A 26,606-nucleotide genomic window follows, 5' to 3' on the forward strand; every position below is an offset into this window, starting at 1 on the left:
GTGAGTTTTAACATCAGTCAGCCTGTTCTGAGATGCAAACCATTGTCTCCTTTTACATTGACTGGAACATTACTTCCGTTACAGTATGTTTCAGCTATTTGTTCTTGATTCTTGTTGGTGTAAATTATGCTGAACACAATGATTCCTTAGTCTACAATAGTTTTCCATAGATAATTGAGTCATCAGTACTTCAGTTCATATTCAGTTGATGGTCCACTGTAACCCCTAGGTCCTTCTCTGCAATACTGCAGCCTAGCTAGTCATTCCCTAGTCCGTGCATGTGGTTATTCTGCCCATAGTGCAGGACTTTACACTTATCCTCTTGAATCTCATTTCAATGATTGCGGACCATTTCTACAGTTTATCCAGGTCAGACAAGATCATAGCCCTACCCAATAGAGTGTCCACAGTTCCACTGTTGGGTGGAAGGTTAGTAGTCTTTTACCTTGTTGGTTTAGTTCCCTTTGAAGCTGTTTTGATCCTCCTGTAGCTCTCCTCATTTTAAGTTTTTCTGTTTTCTTACTGTAGACTGCTTTGGTCCTTTGTTGGGAAGGGTGGCATATAAAGTAACTTTACCATAAAAATAATGTATGAATTTCTGTGAAGAATATTACCTTCTTTGTGTTTGAGATCAAAGATATTTCTTTGGCAGACGGACTTTAGAAGTGGTACAATTTTAAAGGCCTGATGCAAGGAACAGTTGAAGCCGGTGAACCTCTGGATATGATATTTATAATCTATTATTAGGACAAAGTCCATGTTTTGTAATATTTCCTTTATACCTGTTACTGTGGCCTGTTTCACTTACTATGCTATATCCAGTAACATTTTTGTAAATATTGGGAGTGGAGCTGTATTTATTTACTTACTTAAAGTGTTCTGACCCTCTTCTCTGCATGTCTGTAAAGGCCTTAGAATGGGAATTTTACTATGAAAACTACAAAAACTTTTATCCCAATATCTTTCTTGGTCTAGTACATGCAAACTTAACTAGCATCTACTTTCTTTTGTAAGTCAGGCATACGACTTCATAGAAAATACGGGGTTTGGGTTAAGCTTTCCATTCTTGTTTTCTCTCCAAAAGTTAACTTTTCCCTTAATTTCAGCATCATTTATTTCATTGCATGGTTTACTTACTAAAAGCTGAATTTACTTGCCAGTCTGTTATGGTAGGTCTGAAAGTAGTTGTATGTACCTGACTAAAAATTATACCGGAATTGAGTACAGTATTTCTTTAATTCAAGTGCATCTTGCAGGGCTAGTGTGCTATGCACATGTGAACAGTTTGGTGATGATGTATTTTCTGTATCTGCAGGGAGCTCTGGTATCTTTTCTTTCTTTTTCTCAGAAGAGGAGTGGGCACAGAGAGCACGTTCCTGCTGCTTTTTGCCATGGGAAGTGGGGCCAAAGACTTATCCAGCCACTTGGGAGTTGGTTCCTCCCTTTTTTGTTACTTTGTGTGGGAGGTACAGTTCCATTTCTTTTAAGTACCGTGCTGCTACTGCTTTTTGGTATGCAAGCTGTTTGTAGCATGCACTTAAAGGGGTGAGCATTGTCATACTTCACCTTATCACAGCAACTTTAATTCCAGTTGCAATTATTTGTAAGTGATTTAAAAGTTAACATACTGTACCTGAGTCCGTGCATTTCCCTACTCAGTAAGAATGATTGCAGTTCTGGGGTATTTTAAAAAGATCTTTATTTTTTGTTAAAGTCTTTTAAAACACATTTAAATGATTTTTTAAAAAAATTTATATGCAAAAAAAAAAATCAAGTGTCAGACTTCCTTCTCTATAAAGCATTGCTCCCTTTTCCAGTTTGTCAACTTTCTTTCTTAAGAGCTTCTTTTCCCTAGCCTCTCCTGTAATTTCTGAAGTTGCTTTATCTGTTTCTGAAAGGGCCCACACCCTTTTTGATTACACATCTGGTTCTTTATTAGGCCCTATTGCTTATTTTCTTTTCTGCCCCTTGCAGCTTTTTCATGCTTTCTGTAACCTCTCCAGGCAGGTGTGGCATAGAGGCATAGTACTGGAAGGGGTCTCAAGAGACTTTAATCCAGTCAGTAGTCCTCCAGATTTTTAAATGGGATATTAGAAATTAAATGAATTACTTTGACTTCAGTTTCTTACCCTTAGCCTTTCCCCTACTGTCAAAAAACTTCCAGTAAATAACTTTCCATTGGCCAGTTTTAGAGCAGCCTTTCTATTTGAAAAGTGTTTTTTTTTTTTCTTTTTCTTTTAGGAGCCAGACTTGGAAGCCACTTTTTTACTAGCTGGTTTGAGCCTCTATAACCAGAGGCTGACCAGGCTGTTGCTCAGATCCTCGGCACCTGTTTGGCTCTGCACGTCCCTGGTTCTGAGTTGGCTTTAGCAATGTGTCTTCCTTTTGCTTTTGTGGTCTATTTCTCAGGGCTAGGCTCCCCATTTGGTTATGCCTTCATGGAAATATAGACAGATATAGACAGAAATATAGAAAGATAAAGGTCTGTCTTGGACCATCGCTACCTAAGTAATCCAGATGTTTAGGCATGTTTTGTTCTCATAACTTTGCCAGTATGATTGTACAGTTTAGAGAGTAACATCTATTGTTATTACTGTGCACAATAATAATTGCTGATTTTGTGGAATGGAGAACCATTTATTTCCTTGCACCCTCACCTTTACTCCTGTTCTCATTGCAAGAGAATAGTTCCTGCTCCTAGCACTTCTTTGGGTCAACCCAGAGAAGAGTCTGGGGGCCCTTACCTTGCCATGGCAAGGCTGCCAGAGCCTAGGGACCTTGCTACTGTGGTGCAGCGGCCCTGCCAGGGACCATTCTGCTCAACAGCAACCCTCCTGGGGTTGCAGCAGGGTTCCCTCCAAAGGAGAATGCATCCCATCCTGGCCCCCACTAATCAGTTGATTGACTGGGGTGGGGGATTTTCCAAGGCAGGGGCCCCACAAGGCTTCTTGACAGCCTGCCTTGGGGGGGTGAGCTATCAGGGTGTCGGTGCTCTCATTCCTTCCCTTTGTCTCCCTGGGAGGAAGGGAGAGCAGAAGACTGTGGGATATTGGGTTTCCTCAACACCTGAGAGACATGTACAGTCATTCAAGTTTAATGCAGGAGATTTTTCTGGTAGGAATCAATTTAACTTTCTTGTGGAATAGCCAATTTTCTTTTGCAAGAAATTTTTTTGAACAACTATATGCATTCCTTTTTGTGCTGGGAAAAAGGTTTCCATATCCAGCACGGATATAATGCCTATCCATGGCCTGGGTTGGTCCTCATTGACATGCGGCTTCAGGTAGTTGGAACTTCTTCCAGTTCCCTTGCACTCAGTGTCTTGCTGTAAGGATGCTCATGAAGTTATGGTTTCCATGATTGATCTGTCTGGAGCCACAATATTTTTATCTTCTCTGCAGTTATATAAATGTCATTTTGTTACCCTGAAGGAAGATAACGAGATGGTAGGGTGACCACCTTTTCAAAATGCAAAAGCAGGACACATGTATTTAAAAAAAAAAAAAAAAAAAAAAAAATCAAAGGTGGGGGGGGTGCTGTTGTACCATTGGCATTGCATGGAGGAGCTCTACAACAAGAAGTGGTGGGGGCAGCCTTGGGCACTCAGAATGGGCAGCTAGAGGAGTCGGGGAGGGGTGAGGAGAGCTGGGTGTACTCCCCCACCCCCTTAGCCCTGCACATGTGTGCACAGTTGGAAGAAGATGAATGCTGCTTTCCTGGGTGGGGGACGACACGGTCTAAGGGTGAATTTGCCCCTCTAGTGTGCACTGGGGGGTGCCATGGACCATGTACTGTCTCTGAATGACGTGTGCAGCCAGGAGGACAGAGCCCCAGACCCTGGTGGGGGCGTCCTTCAGGAGCTGTGCCAAGGGGAATCTGGGACAAATGCTGATCCAGAGTCAATCGGCCCAGCACCGGGTCTTGATTTTACATTTTGGGACTGTCCTGCCCAATTAGGTGGTCTCATCTCCCTATGAGATGGGCATTAACTAATGATTGATTATTTTGACTTCTGGTTTTTAGTGTTGATAGGGGTGCATGTGTGGGGTACCTGGGTTCTACTGTATTGCCTTGCTGCAGGGGAAACGTCTGCTTATATCCTTCTGTGTGGGGGAAGTTTAAGATTGCATTGCAGTAGTGGTGAAAGTGGGAAGCTACCATTCAAGAAGGTATCCGTTCTCTGTTGTCTTGTTTGGGACTCACTGATGGGAGTATGCTGCTAGGGGAGGACAAACAGTTGTCAAGTAATCTACTCAATGAGAACTTTTCACATATGCAGAGCCTCCACAGTGCTGTGACTCATCTCAACCCAATTGCCGGAGAGGAAGGATGACAATAAAAGATTTTTTCTGTTATGAAAATGATGCTACTTGACAAATGGTCCTGTTTATAAGGGTATTAGTTATGAACCCAAATTAGTCACAAACTAGTATATTTTAATGCAGTATATGTTCGAGTTTTCAATTAGTTTATTAATTCAAAAGACAAAAGTACCTGACTCTTTGTAAGATCATTTGAGGCAAAAGAAAAAAGTGGTTCTTAAATGTGTCTTTTTAAGAAGTTAAGACAAGTCAGAAAACAGAACAGAAAGTGAATTTGTCTTCTGAAAGCATTCAACCAGACTTGTAAATTAAACTTCTTAAACTGTGAAATGGAGAGTTCAGTCCAGCCTTAAGTGTGAATCTCAACACATGCTCAAGCATGTGGAAATACTGCTAATGTTTTAGGTTCTTTCTTTAAATTTCTCTTACAATTATTGTATAAATACAAGAGATAGTCATTGACCTTCACAAATGAAGCCTCATGCATGGAGTCTGCAGTGTTACAGTGGTCTTCCTATGGAGATGTTGCCTGTCAGTGTCAGTCTGATGCTTTTTCAAATCATAGAAACAAGAACTCATGGATTGGGGGAAGGGTGGGGGGACTGTTAGATAACTTCTGTTGCACAAAAGCTCTCTTAAATAAGTGCTTGTTTAATATTTTTTTTCCTGCAAACAGTAGCTAGATTGAAAATAGTATAATGGGGGCAAAGCATGTATGTGTAGCTGAAATTCAGATTTAATGTCTTTGCTTTATTTCTATATGCTCCCAGAAATGTGTCACTTACCTGATGTGACTAAGAGTAGCCTGAGGTGAGGCCTATGTATTACTGATTTGAAAGCTTTTTGTTTTAACTAGCTATCAGGACCCATGGTAGACGTGATACCTTTTATTAGACTGAGTAGATTTTTGCAAAAAAAAATCTTTAATTGCAAGTTTTTGGGCACAAACACCCTTCATTAGGCATGGGAGAAAAGATTGTTCTAACTAGTGCAGTTGGCCAGGGGGGTGGTGTCAAATTCATCAGGCTCGGCGGGCTAGATGAATGGCACGGGGCTGGTCTGCAGGCTGGATTGGATTTACAGACTAGCTGTGAGTGCTAGATCTGGCATATGGGCTGGTCCGGTGTCAGCACTGCAAGAATCCTGGACTGACCGTGCGTGTCACATGTGCAAGGGGTCTGGCCCATACTTATGCTCTGGATCTGTGTGTGAGTCTGGTCCAAGGCACACAGGCAGTACAGCAGGCTGGATGATTCAGCTTGCAGTCCAGATTTTTGACATGCATGGCATAAGGGCTCTAAACAGTTTTAAAAAAATGTAATAGTAAGGCAGGCATTAAGTCTCATTGGAGTGTGCATTAATTGATTCTTGGGACATATTGTTGAGGGAAAGCTTTAGTGTCATTTGCTTTGGCCATTTGAGATGTGCGTCACAAATTTACCAGTGCAGATTCTGGGAAGGCTTATTAATTAACACTTCAAGGGAGAGAAAAAAGAGAGTTGGCTTTATGCAGAAATGACCAAGATTGGATAAAGCTGCAAAATACTTTCCTTCTACCTCCTTTTAATTCTTTCTGTCTCATGTTTAAAGATCCTTTAATTTTGCTTGAGAAACCTAGCTTACATTTCAAATGCAGTTAATCCCAGCAGCTACTTTCAACCTGTTCTGTTATTTTTGTCTATACAGTTGTGACCACTCATGTGTTAGGCACTGTGCAAACACAGAATTGAAAGAAAATCTCCTCTCCCTGTATCTTTGTAAACTCCTTGGGGCAGAGAGAACAGATAGGGCACAAGAAAACAGAGAGACAACTTTATCTTGTGTGATGATTTCCAGCACATTGGCAATCTAACTGTAATATTTATATATTTTGAATGTAATGGAAGCGGTATTTGAAAGATGATGATGAGGTGGGCCTGTGGTGGTTTATGGTCAGCTCTTTTTGTTTCAGCATGGGAGAAAGTGAGTGGTTTGGAAACTGAATATGCAGGTGATGCAGCCTGACATCATGAATAGACCAGCAGTGTGAGTCAGCATTTCTGTATTCAACGGGAAGAGGATAGAGGCAGGCAGTGAACAGCTTTGAAAATTAATAGCTTCTGTTTGAAGCAGCAGAAAAAGGGAGAAGCCACTAAAGGGATGTAAAGAGAAGGGTAACATGAGAAAAGTGATAATCTAGGAAAATTTCTCTTTGTGGTACCGCTTTGGATGTATTTTAGTGGGACATGATTGCTTTTGGCAAGGCTAGAAAATGAAGATTTTAGTGTCTGAGTCAGTGGATGATGATAACCCAGACAAGAGTTTAAGCCGCATGAGCAAAGAAGAAAGGTCCTATCGAAGATTGTATGCAGAAAGAATCTATAGAGAGAGTCTTGTTCAGGAGTATTTCCCATTACATTTAGACTGTGTCTTTTAAAATAGAAATTGGGTTAAAAGTGGTTGAAAGGATAATAGGCTTCTGCTGAAAAGGCATTTTAACTTGTTTTGTCTTCAGCCTCTTACTGCCCACACCCCTCTTCATGTCCTGTCCCATAACATGGCCTGTTGTTGCTTCAGCTTTGTAACTTTCCCCCTGCACCCAGCAATCAAAATTAGCATTAGAAACATTCTTTTAACTCTTTATGTGATAAAGCCCAGCTGATTTAGGATACTACTATGACCTCATAGAAAGTGATTCATTCAGCCAATGGGAGTGATGTTTTAGATGATCAGTGGCCCTAGCCAGTTTCTGATAGCAGTGCTTTTTAAACTTCTGAATTTAATGCTCTGTTCAGAAGGTGTGGACTTAAACTTGTTTTATACCTTTGATTAATAATAAGTCAAACTGTATAGAATTTGTAGTATCAGTGCTTCACTGGAACAGAGATTTTTTGCTAATAGTTACTCATAAGTTCCTTACCTAAGGCGGTAAAACACAAATAAGGCCAAGGCACCACCCCAGAAGCAGAGCTTCATGTAATAATTCAGTTGTATGCAAATGGAAATTCATTTTGGAACAAATTAAATGAGACTGAAGGTAAGTCATTTTACGTAACAAATGGCAGCATAAGAGTGATGTCATAGCCATGATAGTTTAGAAACGATGCAAGAGGTAAGGATTTCTTAGGGTGATACATTTTACTGGATCAACTGAGTAGTTCGGAGTGAATTAGACAAGCTTTTGAATGCAAGACATTCTTCATTGGGTCTGATCACAAGGAGCCAGGCACAGCATGGTAAAGGAACAGCAGTGGGAGGGGGTCAGCAAACTTTCCAGGGGTAGCAAACACACAATTAAGTGAAGAAAAGCTGATTACTGGGAGATCACTAATCTCCTCCCCACTGCTTTTCTTTACTATATTAAGCCTGGCTTCTTGTGATCAGACCAAAGGAAGAATTTATTGCGTTCAAAAGCTTGTCTAACTCTTGTAGCATAGTTGTCCAGTAAAACACATAACCCTAAGAAATTTTATATCTCGCATTTACTTGACAAACACATTTGATAATTTGGGTAATATCATGATGGATAGAACTGAAATACGTTAGAGGCTTTTAACAATAAGTCCATTATATTTGCCATTGGAACATTGGCAGCAATGAAGCTTACATCAACAAGAGCTAGAGTGGCCTATTAGAATTAGGAACATAAGAGAGGACTGTCTTGGTCTTCAGATTCAATCTCCTGATGCTTCAGGCAACTGCATCATATGGATCTCTTCATAAATTGGTCAAGTTTCACTTTTAAAGCAATTTTTTTCTTTTTTCCTTTACCTTCTGCTACTGTTGGAAAGTGTTTCTAGGACCTTGCTTCTGATTGTTTGAATTCTCCTGTTTTCTAACTGAAATATATTCATGTTTAATAGATATGCATATATTCTTATGTTAACATTATCTTTTTGCTTAAATAGTTGTTTTACATCTGGCTGTATTTCCTCTCAGCCTTTTGTTTTGCTAGGCTAAAAATAGGGTTACCATATATCCAGGTTTTCCTGGACATGTCCTCTTTTTTTGGTTTCCTGTCTTGTCTGGGCGGGTTTTTAAAATGCAAGCAAATGTCCGGGTTTTTACTCTGCCTCTGCTTTACCCGGGCATTTCTAGCTTGGCTGCTTGGGGCTGGGATTAATGGGATAAGGTGGTTGGTGGGGGATCGTGTGCTCTTTGTACGGGCTCCAGCAAGCTGCATACAGGTAAGAGAGACAGAGAGAGTGTGTGTGCATGTGTGCGAGCTGTGTGGGCAACAGGACTTTACGGGGAGGGGGCTGCAGGTCGGGAGTGAGAGGCACCAGCAGGGCTGGGGGGGAGGGGGCTGCATGTTGGAAGTGAGGGACAGAGGTAGGGCACAGGCATATCATTGCCCTTCCCCCCCACACAGATGTCCTCCTTTATGATGCTGGAAATATGGTAACCCTAACTCTGATAACATAGTGAAGCCAGAGATATTGGACAGGTCTGTTACCTGTTAATCACAGAGTTAGATTCTTTGTGTGCCTGTTACATGCCACGCTCGCTCATTTTCTGAGATCACAAAATTCATGGCCTTTTTGTTGTGAAACTGTGCAAAATAGGACAAAATCCCTCAAATGTTTAAGAAAGCAGAACTGATTCCATACACTAGAAATTGCCAAATGCTTTGTACAGAAAAGTCTGAATTCATAGGGTTGTGGAAACAATTGTTGTAGGAGGCATCCTCCCAGTCTTTCCCTCCCAAAAAATTCATGTAAGATTGTTTACTGTAAGAATTGTTGTTTTTCTTCCCACTGGAAGAGGTTGCTATCTCTCAGGAGCGGTGAAGGGTAGCTCTAACTCAGTTAGTTATTGGAGTATGGCAGAGCCATACTGTACTGAGGAAGAGCTTAGTAGAAATGATTTGATATGTATCTTGAGCTAAATGTGGAAGATGGCTTTCCTAATCTGTTCGTTGGAGGAGAGGAGGCAGAGAGCTCAAAAACATTTTCTCTTCTTGTCCCTAGGCAGCATGATTTGAAGGAGAGTACACTTTTGAGATAGCATTTTCTGTTTCCTGCAGAGGTCCACCCCGCCCCACTTCACTCTGCTCACCTGTAGCCTCTTTTTTCCATTCCTTCCTCCCCTAGCCCCCCCACCCATGCAGCCTCTACTCCTCTGCCTACCCCTCTGCCTCCACCTGTATTTTGCTGGGTGCTGGCATGGGACACTGAGTGCAGCCCCAGCTTGGCCCCATAACAGCAGCATGTAACCTGCTCAGCTGCTACAGGGGTGGGCTGGGGCTGTCTCTGTGCTGCAGGCTAGAACAGGGACAGAGCCTGCTGGCATGAGCAAGTGTAAGGGGGAGGGAGAGCAAGGGATGTGGGAGGAGGGGGAGGGGAGAGTAAAGGTATAGGGGGCAGCCACAAGTACCTGCTCCTTCACTGCCTGCTCCCCTGCAGTGGTGGTGATGGGAGGCAGAGGGATGCATTAAAGACCACCCCCGAACAATTACATTCTGTTCTTTATAACACGCTTATACATTTTCCATAAATAAAATCCAATTATTGGATGGTCATCTTAAATTCAGGGTTGTCTTGATTTGAGTAAATACTGTAGTTCAGTCATATAGATATTTTTTTCTTTTTTGCCCATGTAACTATACAGTTATTTGAAATGGGTTTTCCTTTTATATAATGTTTGTTAATAGCCATTTTGTGGTTTGAAAATTGACCAATTTAGTCCTCTTTAAAAATCTTACCTTTTAACTAATATTTAATGCAATTGTATGATCTAACATTTACAAATTTAATTTGTGTACTTACAACAATAAATGAGGAATTCTGAGAAATTGGGGAAGTCCAAAATGTGTAGGATTTCATGCTGTTAAAACAACTTTGATATAACCCCCCCGAATACTGTAATGAACTTAGGTTGGTTACAGTTCTGGAGAAAGTTTAAATCTGAAGAACAGAAGCTTTGTTGTGCATAAGAAGCACAAAATGTAAATGACTTGTGCATGTGTCTACAAATGAAATGGTGTGGAGAGTTAACTATATTTCAGTTGTCATATTACTAATGCAGGTTATACAATGCTATTTTTAAATGAGAGTGTCCCTTCAAAATTTAAATAGGAGCCCAGTGTTTCCTGATTGTGAAGATGAGCTCTAGATCTTTCATTTCTCTTGAGGTCTTTAACTTGAATCTCATTTGTGTTGTCAGCAACTGAAAGCTGTTAGCATCTTGTGATCTTTGGCTGCGTTTGTAAGATAAGTTTGGTCTCAGTCCAGTTCCAAGTAGAGAAATGTCTGCTTTACACAAACTGTAGCTCTAATTGGGGTGTCTACATTAGGCATTTACTGTGCAGTAGACTAAGTAGCTGCACAGTAAGCATCTCAGCATCTACACGTGCACTCTATTAGGGTGGAGTAAATTAATTTGGCCATAGTAAAATTAATTTAATGGAGTAAAATTAATTTACTCCACTGCAGGATAGTACTTATAAATAGAAGTGCTAACCTGCTGTGCAGTAAAAATCTCCACAGCAGTGCATGTGTAGACGCTGACCTGACTGGCTGGGGCACAAGAGTGCTTCAGTGCAGGGGTTGCCTGCCAGCTAGCCCTGTGCTGAAGACCCTTATGCCCCAGCCAGCCCCTCTGTAGCATGTTGAGCTGGGGAGGTTGGGGGGGAGGGGTGGGGAGCCAGCCCTGGGCTGGCAGGCTGACCGCCGGGGCCACCTGGTACCCAGGGCTGCTTCAGCCTGGCTCAGAGTGCTGCTATCCTGGGTGCATGTTCATAATAGCTTTTGGGAGCAATAAACTCCAGAGTTTGTCACTTTGAATTAATTGCATGTATAGATGTGCCCACTGATGGCCATAGTAAAGCAGTCACAGATTGAATGAGCATGAAGACTGAACTTCCTTTTCTGCCCACAGATGGTGTTTGCAAGCCAGTCTCAAACTAGTAGTTCCTTCCTGGATACATTTCATATATGTAAATATGGGGCTTGTTAAAAAAAACTTTAAACTCCACCCAAAAAAACCTCTGGAGTGTACATATGTGCATATAGATGAGAAAAAAGAAGAAAGCCATTGAGGATATTTTTGTGTTGAGCACTCTTTGAATAGTAACATTTTAGAACATATAATTAGTCATATGCATAGATAACCTTTTGGCATTGCAGAACCTGTGTGTTTTTTCGGGGGGAAACAGTAATTTTAAAGGGAGGGTGGGAGCAAAAGAGAACCGACAGTAGTGACAGGTTTTTTTTTAATGATCTGCTGCTTATTATCCAAGAAATTTTAACGTCATATCTTGCTGGACAGGTTTAGTTTAGCAGTCGGGGAAACCAGCCATTGTTCAGGTCCCAACTAGGTGAACAGAAACCAACTGTTCTTTTGGAAAGCACAGTGCATAGAGATGCGTACTTGCATAACTATCCCCAGCAGAAATAATGTGATGGGTGAAATTTGCTGTAGTAATTGAGGGTCTTTTATATATTCCTCATAACTTCCCTCCTTTTAAAAAAAATGTTTATAGTAGAAACTGAAAGGTTTATTATAGATTAGAGGATGTAATCCTTTAATCCCTTAGAATTTGTCTTATTACAGTAACAGAATCACATGATGAAACCAGTTTATCGCATAATTGGGTGCCTTCATATGTACTTTTGGCTGCGTAAGACATTCATTTCTACCAGGCATATTCATTTTTGACATATGGGATAATGTCTCATTTTTTTTCTTGCACAGATCCTTCTGGAGCAAACTGTTATTTTTCCAGACTCTTGCTGATATTTCAGTCATAAGGGCTATCCCACCAAGTCTTTGAAATACCAGTTAAGCTACACACTAGATTTCCAACTCCTATTTTGTTCTCCATGCTCCTTACGTTGATAAATAGACATTGAAGGCATAGTCTTCCCTGCTGTTGCACTTTTATTAACTTACAGTGGTTTCTCATTTCTTCCAGAGACTGTATTTTCCTTTCTCCAGTCTTGATCCCTTCATCTTAATTGCTTATTGGCCAGTGGGTTTTGTTGCCACCCCAGTAGATCATAGTTGTAAAGCCATATTCATTAAGATAATCAGATGATGTCCAAACATGTTCTTAACAGTTTTTATTTCATCCCTGCACAGCTGTTCTCTTTGCCAGAACATCAATCTATTGTCAAAGAAACCCAGCTGGTAACTGGATGATTGCTGCCATTTCCAGCAATGAGAAATATGTACCCACACAAGTTACTAAATACTGGCTTGATGTTAAGACAGAAAAATGAGAACTTGTGACTTAAGATGTTTTTCTGTAATTTTGTGTTGCTGCTTCATACAGCACTATATGTGCTTGTGTTGCTTTAGTAGCAAATATAATTTCAGGTCCGAGGTCTGAGAAATTGACAATTTAAAAATGATATGTCCTAGCAAAGGATGACTACCATAAGGTGCAGGAAGAGGCTATGGCTGGATAAGGATTATACTTTATTGAACTACAGTTTTTATTGTACTGTAGCTCTACCTAACTTACAAGTTGTGTGTGTGTGTGCACATATCGATATCTAATAGTGTTGATGCTCCAGCAAAATGAATAAATGATAAGCTAAACACTTACAGATGTTTGTGACTTGTTGTAGTCTGACCTCAAGTTTTTTGTGAGATCCAAAGTGAGCCATAAGTAGGAACAGGCATTTGTGAGTATTGTCATTAGCATTTTATAAGTGTTTGAAAGTTCCTGTGTTAAAATACACAAGCACATTGATTAACTTGAGCTGACTGGCAGTTAATTATCTCAGATTCCAACAAGACCAAAAACTCTAGACAGAACCAAGGGGAGCATCCATAAGAAAGATTTTGAGACTTTATAGGGGGAATAATTAACGTTAGACAAAGCTTTGATACCTGGAGTCAATGGCATAAATGGCGAAAACATTAACAATGGTAATGCAGTCTATGAATACAGATTTTAATGGAGCTGTTCAATAACTGTTTTGCATTGTCAGACAAAAAACATTCTGGGACATGCTGTGAATGCTTAATAAAATTACAGATGTTAAGAATTCCATCTCTTTTTTTCCTCCCCACACCCCACCTTGTAGAGGATTCAAGACTACTAAAAATCAGGGAGACACTGGTTTCACTGATTTTAGCATACGCTAGCTGGGACATATACAACATCGTTGAGAAGTGTAGGAATAGAGAGAAAAAGTCTTGTGTATTTGAGCAAATAATTTAGACAGTGTCATCAGTGCTCATACAATTATACTTTCTCTAAGAAAAAAGGGGCAAAAATACAGCAGTAAAATACTGTTTCCAGGCTGTTAAAAAAAGAGAAGTATAAAACTGTTACTTTGATATTGGAGGTTGGTGGGGAGAGGGACTTCTTTATTTTTACTTTTAAAATTATTATAATTAAAAAGGAAGTTAAAAACAAAATTGCAAAAATGCAAGCCCTTTGCTGTGGCCGAGCATGAAACACTTGTCAGTAACAAAACTCCTGTATTGCTGGAATAAAATCCCTTCCCCCGATCACCTTTTTCATTTAGGACTAGGCCTGTCTTCTACCTTGGGGAGTGCCCCTTCCAGGAATCACATTTTTGTTGTAAGGAAAAGTGTCCAGACTCTAATGTGACGTGCCCGGATCAGGAAACAGAAATGTTGACAGAGAGGCTTAGCGTTTGTTGTGAAAACCCTATGAATGCAAGTACTTTTCTCATGGAGCAGAACAGATTTCTGATAATGCAGCAAAGGGAAAATTATGAAGGGTGAAATCATGTATGTGGCTGGAAAAAAATCAATAACAAAATAGATGCAACTTTTCTGTAATGTGAAATTTATTTCATGTGTTGATGGGGAGAAGGTAGGCTGTCAGACGTGTAGACACTGAGTGTGTAGTGATGGCTTTCGTTTTCCAGATTTGAAGCTTTCCAGTAAGCCTGGTGAGTCTTGAACCTGGGAACGTATTTCTGCTCTTCTGAACTAGAAACAAGATAATGAAAGCAGACTGTTCTCCCAAGAGGGCCCATGTAAATTTTTGGTCTCGGACACTATGACCGTAGTGTCATAAAGTGCTAATAATTTCCAGCTTCTCACAATTTTTCTAGATTCTGTTTGTTCTGAAATTTACATTAAGGCCATGTAAAGGAGGGGGAAAGGAAGGTGCTGTATTTACTATAATATGAGGCTGCTCCTCCTCCAATCAGTATGGGGAAAAAAGCTGCTCATGTTATTGACTATACCATATATACAAATTACTGTGGATATGTTTATTTGAAGATCACTATTTCTTGGTCTCTTGCATTGCAAATTGGGAAATTGGGAAGTGGGGGGCAGGTAACTGCTGCAGTTTGGGGCTAGAGTCAGACCCACAGCAGTCTTCTGCTCCCCTCTGTAGCTTCTGCCCTCCCCTTTGTCCTCTTTCCCCCTGCCCTGTGCAGCTCACCTCCACATTGTGTGAAGGGAGAAACAGAGCCTATTAATAAAGAGGCAAAGCAAGACACCCCTTTTCTGCTACCTGCAAAAATTGTGGCAAACATAGAATCCCCCACCTGCTCTGCCCATGGACACGGGCTAGGGTCAGAAGTTACATATCAACTGGTTTAAGTGTTCAGAAACTGGTTTAAACCTGTAACAGAACAGAAGTTCAGTTCACGTAAACTGCTTTCAAAATGGACAAAACTGGTTTAAAATAAACCTGGTTGGATGTAGTATCAGGCTTAACTGTTTTAGGTCAAACCAGTTTATGGAACTTTTGTGCCAGATCCTTTCTTGGTTCAAGTTAATTTACAGTCCCCCCAGCATCCCAGGATGCTTTGCAGCCCTGGGCTGTGCTGTCTGGTTCAGTGGAGGAGGGACTGTCTCTCCTCTCTGCTCCTTAGTCTGCTTCCTGCCTGCATCTGTCAGCTCATGGGGACCCCCCCCCCCAATTCCCCTGGCCATGGTCTACGCAGCACTTGGGGGGGAGGGAAAGCCCCTGTGGTGGGGGCTTTTTAACCCTCCACCTTCCCCCTTCCCAGCTGCTGATTGCTTCAGCGGCTGCCACAGGAGAGAGGGAGAAGCAGTTCTCCTGGCGGGTGCCTGGGAGCCCCTGCCTTGGAGGGCTTCCCCCACCCCATCCCAGGGTCCCCCCGCTCAGGGCAGCCCCAGGGAGCTGTGGGGAATTCTTCCCCTCCCAATCCCAGAGCTCCTTGCCTTAGGGTGCTGCCAGTTTTGGGAAGCTTCAGGGAGCAGAGGGAAATATTTTTCTGCTCCGCCACAGCTGACTTTGCCTTAGCTGCTGTGAGTTTGAGGCAAAACTTGTTGCAGGGGAACAGGAGAATTTCTTTTCGCTCCCTGATGCTGCGAGGGGGCTATCCCTGAGATTCACAGGGGCTAAGGCAAGCAGCTGTGGGTTGGGGCAGGGGAAGAATTCTCCTCAGCTCCCTGGGACTGCCTGGGGCTGGGAGACCCTGGGCTGGGGTGGGGGAAGGGTTCCCAGTGCCTCCATGCTGGGCTGTGAGCAGGCACCTGGCTGGGTGGAGGACTTCTCCCTCCCTCCCACCTGTGGCAGCTGCTGAAGAGTGGGGTGGGGTGGGGAGGGGGAATTCCCTTCAGTTCCCCAGGGCTGTCTGGGCTGGGGGATCCAGCCTGGGGGAAACCCCTTGAGAGGCGGGCTCCCCCAAGGTGGGCCAGCATCCAGACAGGGGGCTCCTCAAGCAGGGGGTTGGGGACACTTGGCTGAGCCGACATGGCCAGCAGGCTGGGAGATGCACTATAGCACTCTCCCACCTACTGGCCTGGGTCAGTGCAGGCCTTTCCCAATTGAAAACTGAATGTCAGTTCAGTTGGTTATCAGTTCAACCTACGCAGCTTAGAGGAAGCTGCCTAGATTGGATTCATTCTGCCTCAGGCTTTTGGACTCTCTGTACTTAGCCAGAGTGCTTTCATCTCCCTGTTGTCCTTTCTGTAAATTCTCAGCATTTTGAAGAATGCCTTGCTTTGGAATTTTCTCTCTTACTTTGATCCCACACCTTTCTAGCTAATTTGAAAAACTGAGGTTGAAGTTTCATTATAGGAAACTGCCCTTAAGTCTCTCCCTTTTATATCATTGTTTCTATAATCACATTTCCAATTATTTTAATTTTTCTTTCCCTTGCTGCTGTCTGAAAAACCAATGAAGAGAAAAACTGACCGTGCAGGGTGAACAACTAAAATCACTGTATGTAATATATACAGTACTAAGAAATGCACAAATTAAACTGGAAAAAGGTTTCCAGTTAATAAGTCTTCTAATGAGTAGGCAAAAAAATGGTGAAGTTGACAATGTCCATTGAACATAATACATGTTATCTTATGTTTAAGTAACACAAACATACTGAATCAGAGGCCTTCTATTTCAGTTTATTACAGCATGAAATAGTGTAGGATTGCACTGGGATTCAAGCATTTACTCAGCTTTTGATTTACGGGAGTTTTATGTAAAGCTATGATAATATGTATACCCTTCTGTGCTCTCTCTGCAAGTTTGTGCAAGTTCAGAAGAAAATTCTCATAGAAAGGTAGCTTGAAAAAGGGAATTTGAAAGTTTGATTCCATACGCTTATTGTTAAAGAGCAGTATTTTAAAATCATTTTTGGCAAAACAATGGGTTTGTATCTTTTGGTTAAATTCTGAGAATAAAATGAGAACATTTTATCTTCATTTAAGTGCATTTTCCTTTCAAAACCCTATATTTTACTAGATCTTTTTATACCTATAATCATTGTTTTGATTTCAAGTTGTGGTTAACAAAATTATGAACAGCAACAGAATTTAAATGAAAGTAGATTTTTTTTCCCTTGCTCATCTTCTCAATTGGAAATAGCATATGGTAGTTTGGAACAGAGGGCCAAGAATGTTGAGGTTTTATCATGATTTCTCTGTGAAGATTACATGTGCCATTCAGATTAAATCTCCACTTTTTCATTTCCTTGTAAATTAAGACACAGTTCCTCATTTGCTCCTACAGTTATCAGGTGGTAGGCAAAAATGGATTGATTTGCGTATGTCAGTGAAAAATATACTTTCTTGCTGTCTTTAACTAAAATTGTTATACTTTTAAAAGTTAAACCTATAAATGTAGTCATTCTTATAGAATACATTTCTCCTTGGGTACTAACATTTTGTTTAATTGTTCATATTTTTGTCATTACTTTTTAAGTGTCTTGTGTACTGACAGATAAGGGTACATTTAGTGAGCATGCCTAAATTTTCATTGTTAGTCACTAATATTTTCAGCTATAAGAATGTGAAAATTGGTCCAAAAATCCCTTTGGAAAAAGAAATAGATGCATTTCTGACCTTTTGACGGTTCAAATGATTAGGTTTTAAAACTTGTTGTATATGTAAATACATGTGTGAGGAATAGGTACAATCGGTGTTAGAAGAAATCAGTTTATATATAAAGAAGCTGATATCAAGTTAATATTATTTTCTGGATGTGTTCAATGAAATACTTACCTTGCAACATTTAACATCTCAGTCATGTACTTGACTGTCTAGGATCAGTATTGTAAACCTTCTGAATCTTCATAGAAGGAAGTGCAAAGGTCTGTCCCCATGGATTTGGTTGGGAGACTGGGGAATATGGCTTGAAGTGCACAAGTACTGTATATAGCTTGTTCTTCAAGTAAACTTTAGATCTTCATTGCTAATGCTATATTCTTGTAGCCATGTCCTCCACTGCATATACTGCCTTCCCCCCCTTAAAATAGCTTATTTACATCAAATGTACAAATATTGGGAAACAAAAATGGAAACTCAAACAATAATAAACTATCTCGTGTGTGTGTAGAGAAAGAGAGAGCACAATCACGCTTTATCCTTCTTTATATGGATCATACTTATGATATGCTCTTTTTAAGCAAGAAAAGGTAAATTAACTACATTATATCAAATATCTCTTTATTATTTTGATGAGCTATTTCTTCATTTTTAGCACCAACAGACCTTTTTGAATCAGCTGAGGGAGATCACTGGTATCAATGACATCCAAGTACTGCAGCAAGCTTTAAAGGTATGGTAAATATTTATGATTGCCTAATGCAGGGGTGGGTCTAATGCAGCTGGAGTTCCACTTAACAAGTTTTGGTGAGCCATCGAGGGTACCAGATGCACAATCTTTCAGAAGATACCATTTTAACAAATTATATACAAAAAACAAATCTTATACTAAAAATCAAACATCTACTGTAATGTATTGTAATTTTATTTCAAAAAGCCAATTTTTGTCCTGATATAGTTTTTGAGTAGTCAATTGAGAAGCAATTGCATAATAGCTCAGAATTAAATCTTATATATTAATGTATAAAATCTCTTGTATATGATGTGTTGGGGTGGAGGGCGTGTGTGGGGAGGGGCTGCCTGTGTGCTAGGTCCCAGGAGCTGGTCAGGGGTGGGGAGAGGGATAGGAAGGCAGGGGCATGTGCAGTAGAGCTCACGTGGGTGGGGGCACGTGGTGCAGTGCAGATGCAGAGGTGGTTCGAACTGTCCCTGTCTGGCCCATGGTTGCCCCTGTGATCATGGGGCCAAGCCCTGCCTGATTCTTCCTGGGGCAGCCTGCACCCCTTTCCTGCCCATACCTACTCCGCACCCACTGACAGCATGCCCCCGGCTCTGGGCAGCACGCACAGCTTCCTGGCGGGGCTGCTTTCACAGCTGCTGCAACCACTTGGGTAGCTCCAGTGGCTCCTCCCCCTGCCTCTGGTGTGCTGCTCTGGGCAGCAGGTAGCATGGGTATGTGTGCCAGGTACCATATGCCCAGTCAGGCAGGGGGGATGGTGCAGGTGGGTGACTCCTGCCCCAGCATATGGGGCTCCAGATTCTGCCTACTTATTGTGCCGGGCAGGCAGAGTGGATGGAAGGTGGCTGGCAGCAGAGTGGGTACTGGCAGGAGCATGGTGTGAGCTGTCCCGGGAGGGAACAGGTAGGGCTCTACCCCATTTGGAGCAATGTGGGGCCAAAGGTTTCGAGAATAAAAATAATTTTAGGTCTGACTTTCTAACCTGTATTTGATACAAAATACAAAGTGCCCTTGCTTGTATAATAATTGAGGCTGCTTATAATACGTTCTGATCCACAATGGTTAGTCTCTTTTTTTTCCCTCCCCCTCACCCCCATTGGTGTTTAAAGGATAGCAATGGCAATTTGGAATTAGCAGTGGCTTTCCTTACTGCGAAGAATGCCAAGGTTCCTCAGCAGGAGGAGGCAACGTACTATCAAACAGCACTTCCTGGGAATGACAGATATATCAGTGTGGGCAGCCAGGCAGACACAAGTAAGTATCTATTTCCTTTTCATAAGTTTAGCTTAAAAAGTAAGAATGTGGCTACCATCAATTATGCTTGAAAATGTCATAATCTCTAGATACTCAGTTATTTTTTTGTTTTAGCATAAATCTTATTTTTTCAGCAATAACTGTGTTTCCTGATTGATTTATTTATTTTTAATTAGAATTGGAAAGTCTGGGACTTTAATGTATGTTTTTTGCCTCTTACAGGTTTCATGTTTGGGTATGCCATTGTAAGAAAAGCAAATAACTTTAGAGAGATGCATTGAGATAAAAATAAATATATAGTTGGTAAATGCCTTGTAGGCAAAGACCTCTTAAGATATTGCACTGGTGTAAAAATGGCCTTAGTTTAAAAGGATGGCTTTCATAAAGGATGGGGGTGTGTGGTTAGAGAGATATATAGATATGTATATACATATCTATATAGCAAAAGAAGAATTCATCTGCTGTTTTACTTGTGAAATGTTACAGGAGTAATATTACTAGATATACCTGTTAAGGACCTATCCCAGCAATTGTAGTAGTATATGCAGCATACTTTGACAGCAAGAGCTCATGCTGCTGTGTTGTTTGTAGGATCAGCCCCCAAGGTTATTAAGAAGTGGACAGATATTTTTTTAAATATTAAATAATTTTTTAAAATATTAAATAATTTTTGTTTTTTCAAATAATCATAGATATGATTATTTGATATGCATTTTTAATAGGTTCCATTTTTAATAGGTTTCTTTTTAGTGTTTTGACTAGAGGTGCACCGATGCATCGGTCCGATATCGGATTGGCACCAATATAAAGAAAATTGACTCTATTAGAAATCAGCTTCTTTTGCCTGATGTGGCCGATAATGTAGCCAATAAATGCCCTGTGAATGTGTGCAGTTGCAGCATGCACGGGGATAGGAGCGCAGCCCGGCAGCTTGGAGAGCTGCGTCCAGCTGATAAGTCTGTTGTGGTGGAAGGGGAGGGGAAAGGGAAGAGGCATGGTGGGGAGCAGGTCAAGGCCCCCCACAGTGTGGGAGAGAGTGGGGCAGGGGCTGCCCAGCTGGGGTGGGGTGCAGGATAGAGCTGCAGCTCATCTGGGGGGAGGGTGGCTCTCGCAGCTGCATGCATCCCAGGAGGGCATGGGGGGTGGTGCGTGCCCTCTGGATCTGTGCAGGGCAGGGTGGCTGCCGGTGCAGGCTTGGGCCAGTGCCGGGCTCTTCCTGCGCTTGGAGCAGGTGGTGGTGGCCCTGGGAGGAGGGTTGGTGGGGCTATGGCAAATTTTGTGGTGTCTGCTGCCTCCCGCCCCCCCCTGTAGCTCCCTCCCAGTGCTGTTGCCACCTGCCCTGAGCACAGCATGGCCCAGCTCCTGTCAGGAATAGCCCTGTGCCAGCTCCAGCCCACAGCGGCAGCCTCCCCAACCCGCACAGATCCAGGGGCATGCAACACCTACCATGGCCTCCTAGGGTGTGTGCAGCCACGGGATCCACTCCCCCCTCCCCACCCCCGGTGAGCCATGGCTCTGTCCCACACCCCGTCCAGCTCTGGTTGGGCAGTGCTTGCCCCAGCTCCACTCCTTCCCTCACTGCAGGGGCCTCGAACTCCACATTCAGAAGACCCCTAAATATTTCAGCAATCATATACTGTCTCATGGAAGGGGACCCCTAACTGGGCTTGCAGAGTTTCTTCAGATAAGAACTGCTTGCAAGTTCCATGGAAATTTTGCGTAAGTCCTGTACCATGGTTTGCTTAGTTCATTGGCTACTCAAAAGGAATCATAAGAATACTTGCTAAATTGGTTAGAAAAGCTCAAAGCAGGCAAAATCCAGGGCCTACAGTTGTAATCAACAGTGAATGAGGTAAAAAAAAGGGTTTGGATAATTTGGGAGGAGAGGACAATAGAAGGAAGAATGTGAGTGAAGATGAAATATGAAACTTTAACAGGGTAACTTTGAGGGATGTTGCTGTCTCTTATTTTGATAACACTATGGAATTACTGCCAGTGTCTTGACTTTCACATTTGCTGAATCACATTAAATACCCACACATGTCTTTAATTATCAAAAGACATCCTCACCTTTTCTACTTAATCACCCACCTTAATTTGGAATTTGAGATGTTGGGAGTTGGATGCACTGTAGTGTTTTCAGCTATCAGGACTGGATGAAAAATTAACAGACGAGCACCAGAAATTCATTCCCTTACAAGGAGATTAAAACAGGTGGCTGTTTAGGCTTTTGAGTATATATCAAGTACAAGGCAGTCACCTTATTCTTTAGTGCCTTGAGTGGCTGTATTTTATTGAAAGGTGGATTACTCAGTGAACATAAACATATGATAAATTAAACCTTTTCAGTCGAGAAGTATTTCACTTTAAACACTAGCTACAGTTAGGCATTGCATGTTGCATTTTCATAAAATAATAAGATGTAAATACTCCACTGATGATTATGGCAGAACCATTAAGTAGTATTTTGCTGTGCAAACCTGTAAGCACTTTTTGATATGGGTGTAATCTGCTTTGATTATACAAGCAAGCATGCATGCCTCTGAAACTGCATTAACAAGATGATTGTGCACTTCACTTCTGGAGCAGCACTACATATACTGGGGGCGGGGGGAGGGGGGGTGCCTTTCATCACTTTGTTCTTGTCACCAGGCTCTCTGTCTGTCAACCTCTTATTTTTCTAATTTTACTGTGTCACTGCATCTCTCCCATGCCTACTCCACCCCACCCCACACACCTTCATACCTAGGATGAAGATAGCTCACCAACTCCCTTCCCCTTAATGGCAGGGTTCCTAATTCTGTATGCCAGGAGTTCTGTACTCATCAGTTCTCCCTACCCATTCTTCATTTCTTCAGATCAAGGTTCTTCATACCCCTACTTTTCCTACTCCAGGACTCTATTTGGCCCCTGTTTCCTCTTAACTTTTATTATTTTTAGTTCTTTCTGTGTGGGAGATCACCTGTTAAAGGTGTCAGCATTTTGAAATGTAGTGGGATATTGGGCAGAGCTGGTGTATGGCATGTGTTTTGTTGTAAGATGTTAATGGCTGCCATCAGGTGGCTCTTTGATACATATAGTGTTACAGACAATCCTGAAGCTTCTGGGTTTGTGAACCAGATGCCAGAGACACCATGTGTCCTCTTATTTCCCCATTTTGGCTTTCCAGTTTTTACCAGAGTTAGTAAGCTATCCAATGATGCCTAGTACATTGGCAAGTTAATGTTTTAATGGCATCAAGGTAGAGTGTGAAGTCTAGCTTTGCTTGACTAATAATAAATTATGTTACCTCAATTTATTTGACTTTTGGGCTGCTGGTATGTTGGAATTAGTGTCTCAGCTGGCCTTTCTAGACCTGGCAGCATTTTGTTCAAACCATCAGGCCTATCTATTCATTTTCCTCTCATTGTGCCAGATGTTGCAATACTGTGGCTACTTGCCTAGCTGCTCCCACTTGATGTCCATTTTCCCTATCTCCTGATGAGATCCCTGTCCTGTTGGTTGTTTGAGGTTCCTTCCCTTTATCCAAGAGCTCCTATGGATTTGTCCCATTACCAGCCCACATAATGCAGTGTTATTTAGATTATTCAGAAAATTGCTGAGAATGGATAGCTTGTTTTAAATAGTGTTATGGGAATTGCATTCAGTTTGCATACTCAGGAATGCATTGAGATTTAAAGACAGACTTTAAAGACGGATGTACTAAGAAACAGTTTTTATGTAATTGCAAACAGACAGTATGAAGCTTGACCTTGGGAACCAGAAAGATATTACTGCCCAGTTACAAAAAGAAAGCATTACTTGAGAACAAGAGTATTTTCACAAGTAGAACCGTTTATATACTGTTTAGAGTTAGATAGAGGTCATTTACACTCTGCCACACTTTGATTGCTCCTTTGAACAACCAAATTATTTCATTTTTTGTGACTTTGATTCACAGCAATGTTTTAGTGCTATATTGATCCTGTTTACAGTGGAGCTTGCTCTATTTCACTTGTCAAAAAAATTAGGGCTCTCAATCACCATGAATGTGCGTGATGAATACGTTAATTGGTTCTTCTGTTAATTTTTTAATATGTTAATTGCACATGTGGTTCTGGAGCCCATGCCTGGGCTCCATTTTACTGCCGTCACCGCTGCCTCCTGGCCACCCAGCAGGACAGCAGTGGCAGTGCAGAGGAGCCAGAGAGCAGCCTGGGCATGGGCTCCAGGCAGCTGCAGTAGCGGGTTCCGCAGACACAGATGGACACACATACATGAGAAGCCACAGTATGCACGTGGCCAGGAACGCAGCTTGGCAGTGTGTCTCGGCACCCAGCAGCTAAGTCTGTGGAGGTGAAGGTGGAGGCAAGGGAGGGACAGATCAAGCCCCCCCCTCCCCCCCATAGTGAGGGAGGGAGTGGGGCAGGGCCTGGGATGAGTGGAGCCGCAGGGCCTGGGTGGATTGTAGGATGGAGCCATGGGCGGCTCATCCAGGAACTGGGGTGGGCGGGAATGGATCCCTGCCACTGTGCTGTGTTGGATTTGTGCGTGTGGTAGAGGTGGGCTGCCTGCTGTGGGCTAGGCCTCTGCACCCTGCTGCCTTTGCCCCAGGAGCCGTGCAACACCATGTTGTGTCTCCTGCCATCGGGTGGGCTGGGGACGTGCTGCCAGCCACAGGCTCTCGGGCCAGAGGCAGCAGGGTGCACAGCCTCAGCCTGTCTCCACCCCACGCACAAATCCAGGGGGCACATGCCCCCAGTGCCTCCCCAGGGGTGTGCACTGTGGTAGGAAACCGTGCCCCTGGATGAGCTGCCTATGGCTCCATCCCGTGACCTGCCCCAGAGTCCGCAGTCCCTGCCCTACTCCCTCCCTCTCTATGGGGGCATCAATCTGCCCCCCCCCCCCCCCCCTTTCCTTCCACAGACTTACCTGCTGGGGGCTGCTCTTCACGCTGCTGGTCTGCATTCAAATAAGGTTACCATATTTCCAGTTTCAAAAAAGAGGACACCTGTGGGAGGGAGGGTGGTGTTAATATAGTTTCATAGTTTCTAGGGTCGGAAGGGACCTGGGCAGATCATCTAGTCCGACCCCCTGCCATGGCAGGAAAGAGTACTGGGGGTCAAACGACCCCAGCAAGATGGTCATCAACTGCCCCAATATGATTGTTGAGGGGGCAGTGTATGCCCATGCCCTGCAATAATTTGGAGGCATAGCAGTAATTGGGAGTGGAAGTTAAAGTTGGACCAGTTCAAGCTAGTAACAATACATGGTTTATTTAAATGCTTTCCTGAAAGGTATGCTTTAGCCGTATACAAGTGATGAAGTCCATGCCCAGAGCAACTGAGTGAAATTCAGTACACATGATGACATGTAGAACATTTAGTTTGTTAAAAGTTTGAATCAATAGTAATCAACGGAAAATTTCCCTAATAGTATTTCGTTATAGAATCTTTAGCACCAAACAGAAAATCCTATCTAATCTGCTGAAGGGTAAGCGGTAATATTTGAGTAATTTAGTCTCATTCCAATAGAAATTGCTATAAAATACCAAGTTTAATTTTCAGTATTTCAACATTCAGTTCAGTGGAACAAACAGTTAATATATTTAGGGGCTGAAAATAATTAGTGTGCTGAGAGATGACTAAAACATGTATATTAATTTGAAGATGTAAACACTGAATATGCACGCTTGAAAGTTAGGCATCTTGGCCACTGCTGTTTTCAAGGTATTATACCAAAAGCCTTTAGTCTATTTTAGAATTAAGTGCTATAAAACATTAAACAAGGTGATTTTTTTATACTTGTGTGAATTTCTGAGGTGATATCCAAGAATCTGAAATAATAATATGTGAAATAATAGATTAGATATGGAATCATATGAAAAACCACACACGTTAGAAGTTTATAAGAAAGGAAGTTTAGATAGCAGGCCTGCATCATCTATTATTTTCACATCTCCTTTTTAGATACTCAGCCAAAATGTAATTACCCTGTGCACGTGTGGAGGAAGTGACTAATACTGACTAAACATTTTTTTTTTTTTTAACCAGTCTGTGGGGAAAATGCATATGAAAATGCAGTAAGTCTAATTTACCAAGTACATTTGGTAGAAGGGTCCTGATTCCAACTGCTTTGAGGCCAGTCAGAATCTTTCCATTAAATCTATGGATTTGGATCAGGCTTCGTAGAGAGTATAGCTGTTAGAAAGTTGGTCAATAATTGTATATTGCCTTTAAAATATTTTTCACTATCAACATTTTTGGAAATGAAATGAAGACAAAGATTCTGTTCTTTGTTTTACAGTCTGATCAGAATATGTTCTTAGCTCACTAGTTAATTTGTGTGGTAATGTGGTTCTTAGAACGTAGGCTAACAATACATATTAGTAAAGATTAAGGTATTAAACAGTTGTCCAGAAAGAAAAAGAAGCAGAAAAATATTTAGTGAGAGTGTTGGTTGAGTCTGATCTGGAAATATTTTATTATCATTTGTTTTTCTAACAGTGGGAACTGGTCTGGGTTCCAGTTCATTGTTGTTTTCAGTGATACTTTAGATTCTGTTGTTGACATTAATACTACGTGTATAAGAAAAATAATGCCTTTTTATTTTTGTCTACATACTGAATTTCTTTTAAAAAAAATCTTTTGTAGAAGAATGTTTTCAAGTATCCTTATTTAATTTCATCAACACCAATGAAAGGGAAGCGGCTACATCGGGGCGGGCAATTATTTTGAGCGGAGGGCCGCTTACCCAGTTTTGGCAGGCTGTCGAGGGTTACATGAATAGCCCTGCCCCTTGACAGGTGCCCCGCCCCCTGGTCACCATCTTGGGACCAATGTCCCAGGGCCAGCATCGGTGGGGCCCCAAGCGGGGTGCAGGCTGGCGGGGGTCCGTGGAGCCGGGCTGGGCTGTACCAGCAGGGACGGGAGAGCTGGCCTGGCTCCATAGAGCCTCTGCGAGCTGGGACTCTGCGCTCCTGCTACCCTGCTCTGGGTCCCACCAGCACTGGACACCGGTGCGGGCCCTGTGCTCCCACTGGCTCCCGCACCTGCTCACTCCCAGTGCCCCACAGCCCCACGGTACAGGCGGGGGGC

At 42.2% G+C, this 26,606-nt stretch overlaps 1 protein-coding gene across 8 annotated transcripts in view; it reads left to right on the forward strand.

Annotated features, from left to right (window-relative positions):
* Nucleotides 1-1,341: 1,341 nt before the first annotated feature.
* USP25 (ubiquitin specific peptidase 25) overlaps nucleotides 1,342-26,606 on the forward strand; it is a 134,730-nt gene continuing 109,465 nt past the window's right edge. For 3 of the 8 annotated variants that reach the window (XM_025203334.1, XM_025203335.1, XM_025203336.1), the window contains exons 1-3: nucleotides 1,342-1,466; nucleotides 18,193-18,270; nucleotides 19,386-19,530. In XM_025203334.1, coding sequence (XP_025059119.1) covers nucleotides 1,392-1,466; nucleotides 18,193-18,270; nucleotides 19,386-19,530 — 298 coding nt within the window. In that variant the 5' untranslated portion in view covers nucleotides 1,342-1,391. The remainder of the gene's footprint in view (nucleotides 1,467-18,192; nucleotides 18,271-19,385; nucleotides 19,531-26,606) is intronic. The other 5 variants (XR_003093902.1, XR_003093901.1, XM_025203333.1 and 2 more) reach the window with 4 other exon arrangements.

This window comes from Alligator sinensis, unplaced genomic scaffold (assembly GCF_000455745.1).
Source record: "Alligator sinensis unplaced genomic scaffold, ASM45574v1 scaffold486_1, whole genome shotgun sequence".
In the NCBI taxonomy this organism is placed as follows: domain Eukaryota; kingdom Metazoa; phylum Chordata; order Crocodylia; family Alligatoridae; genus Alligator; species Alligator sinensis.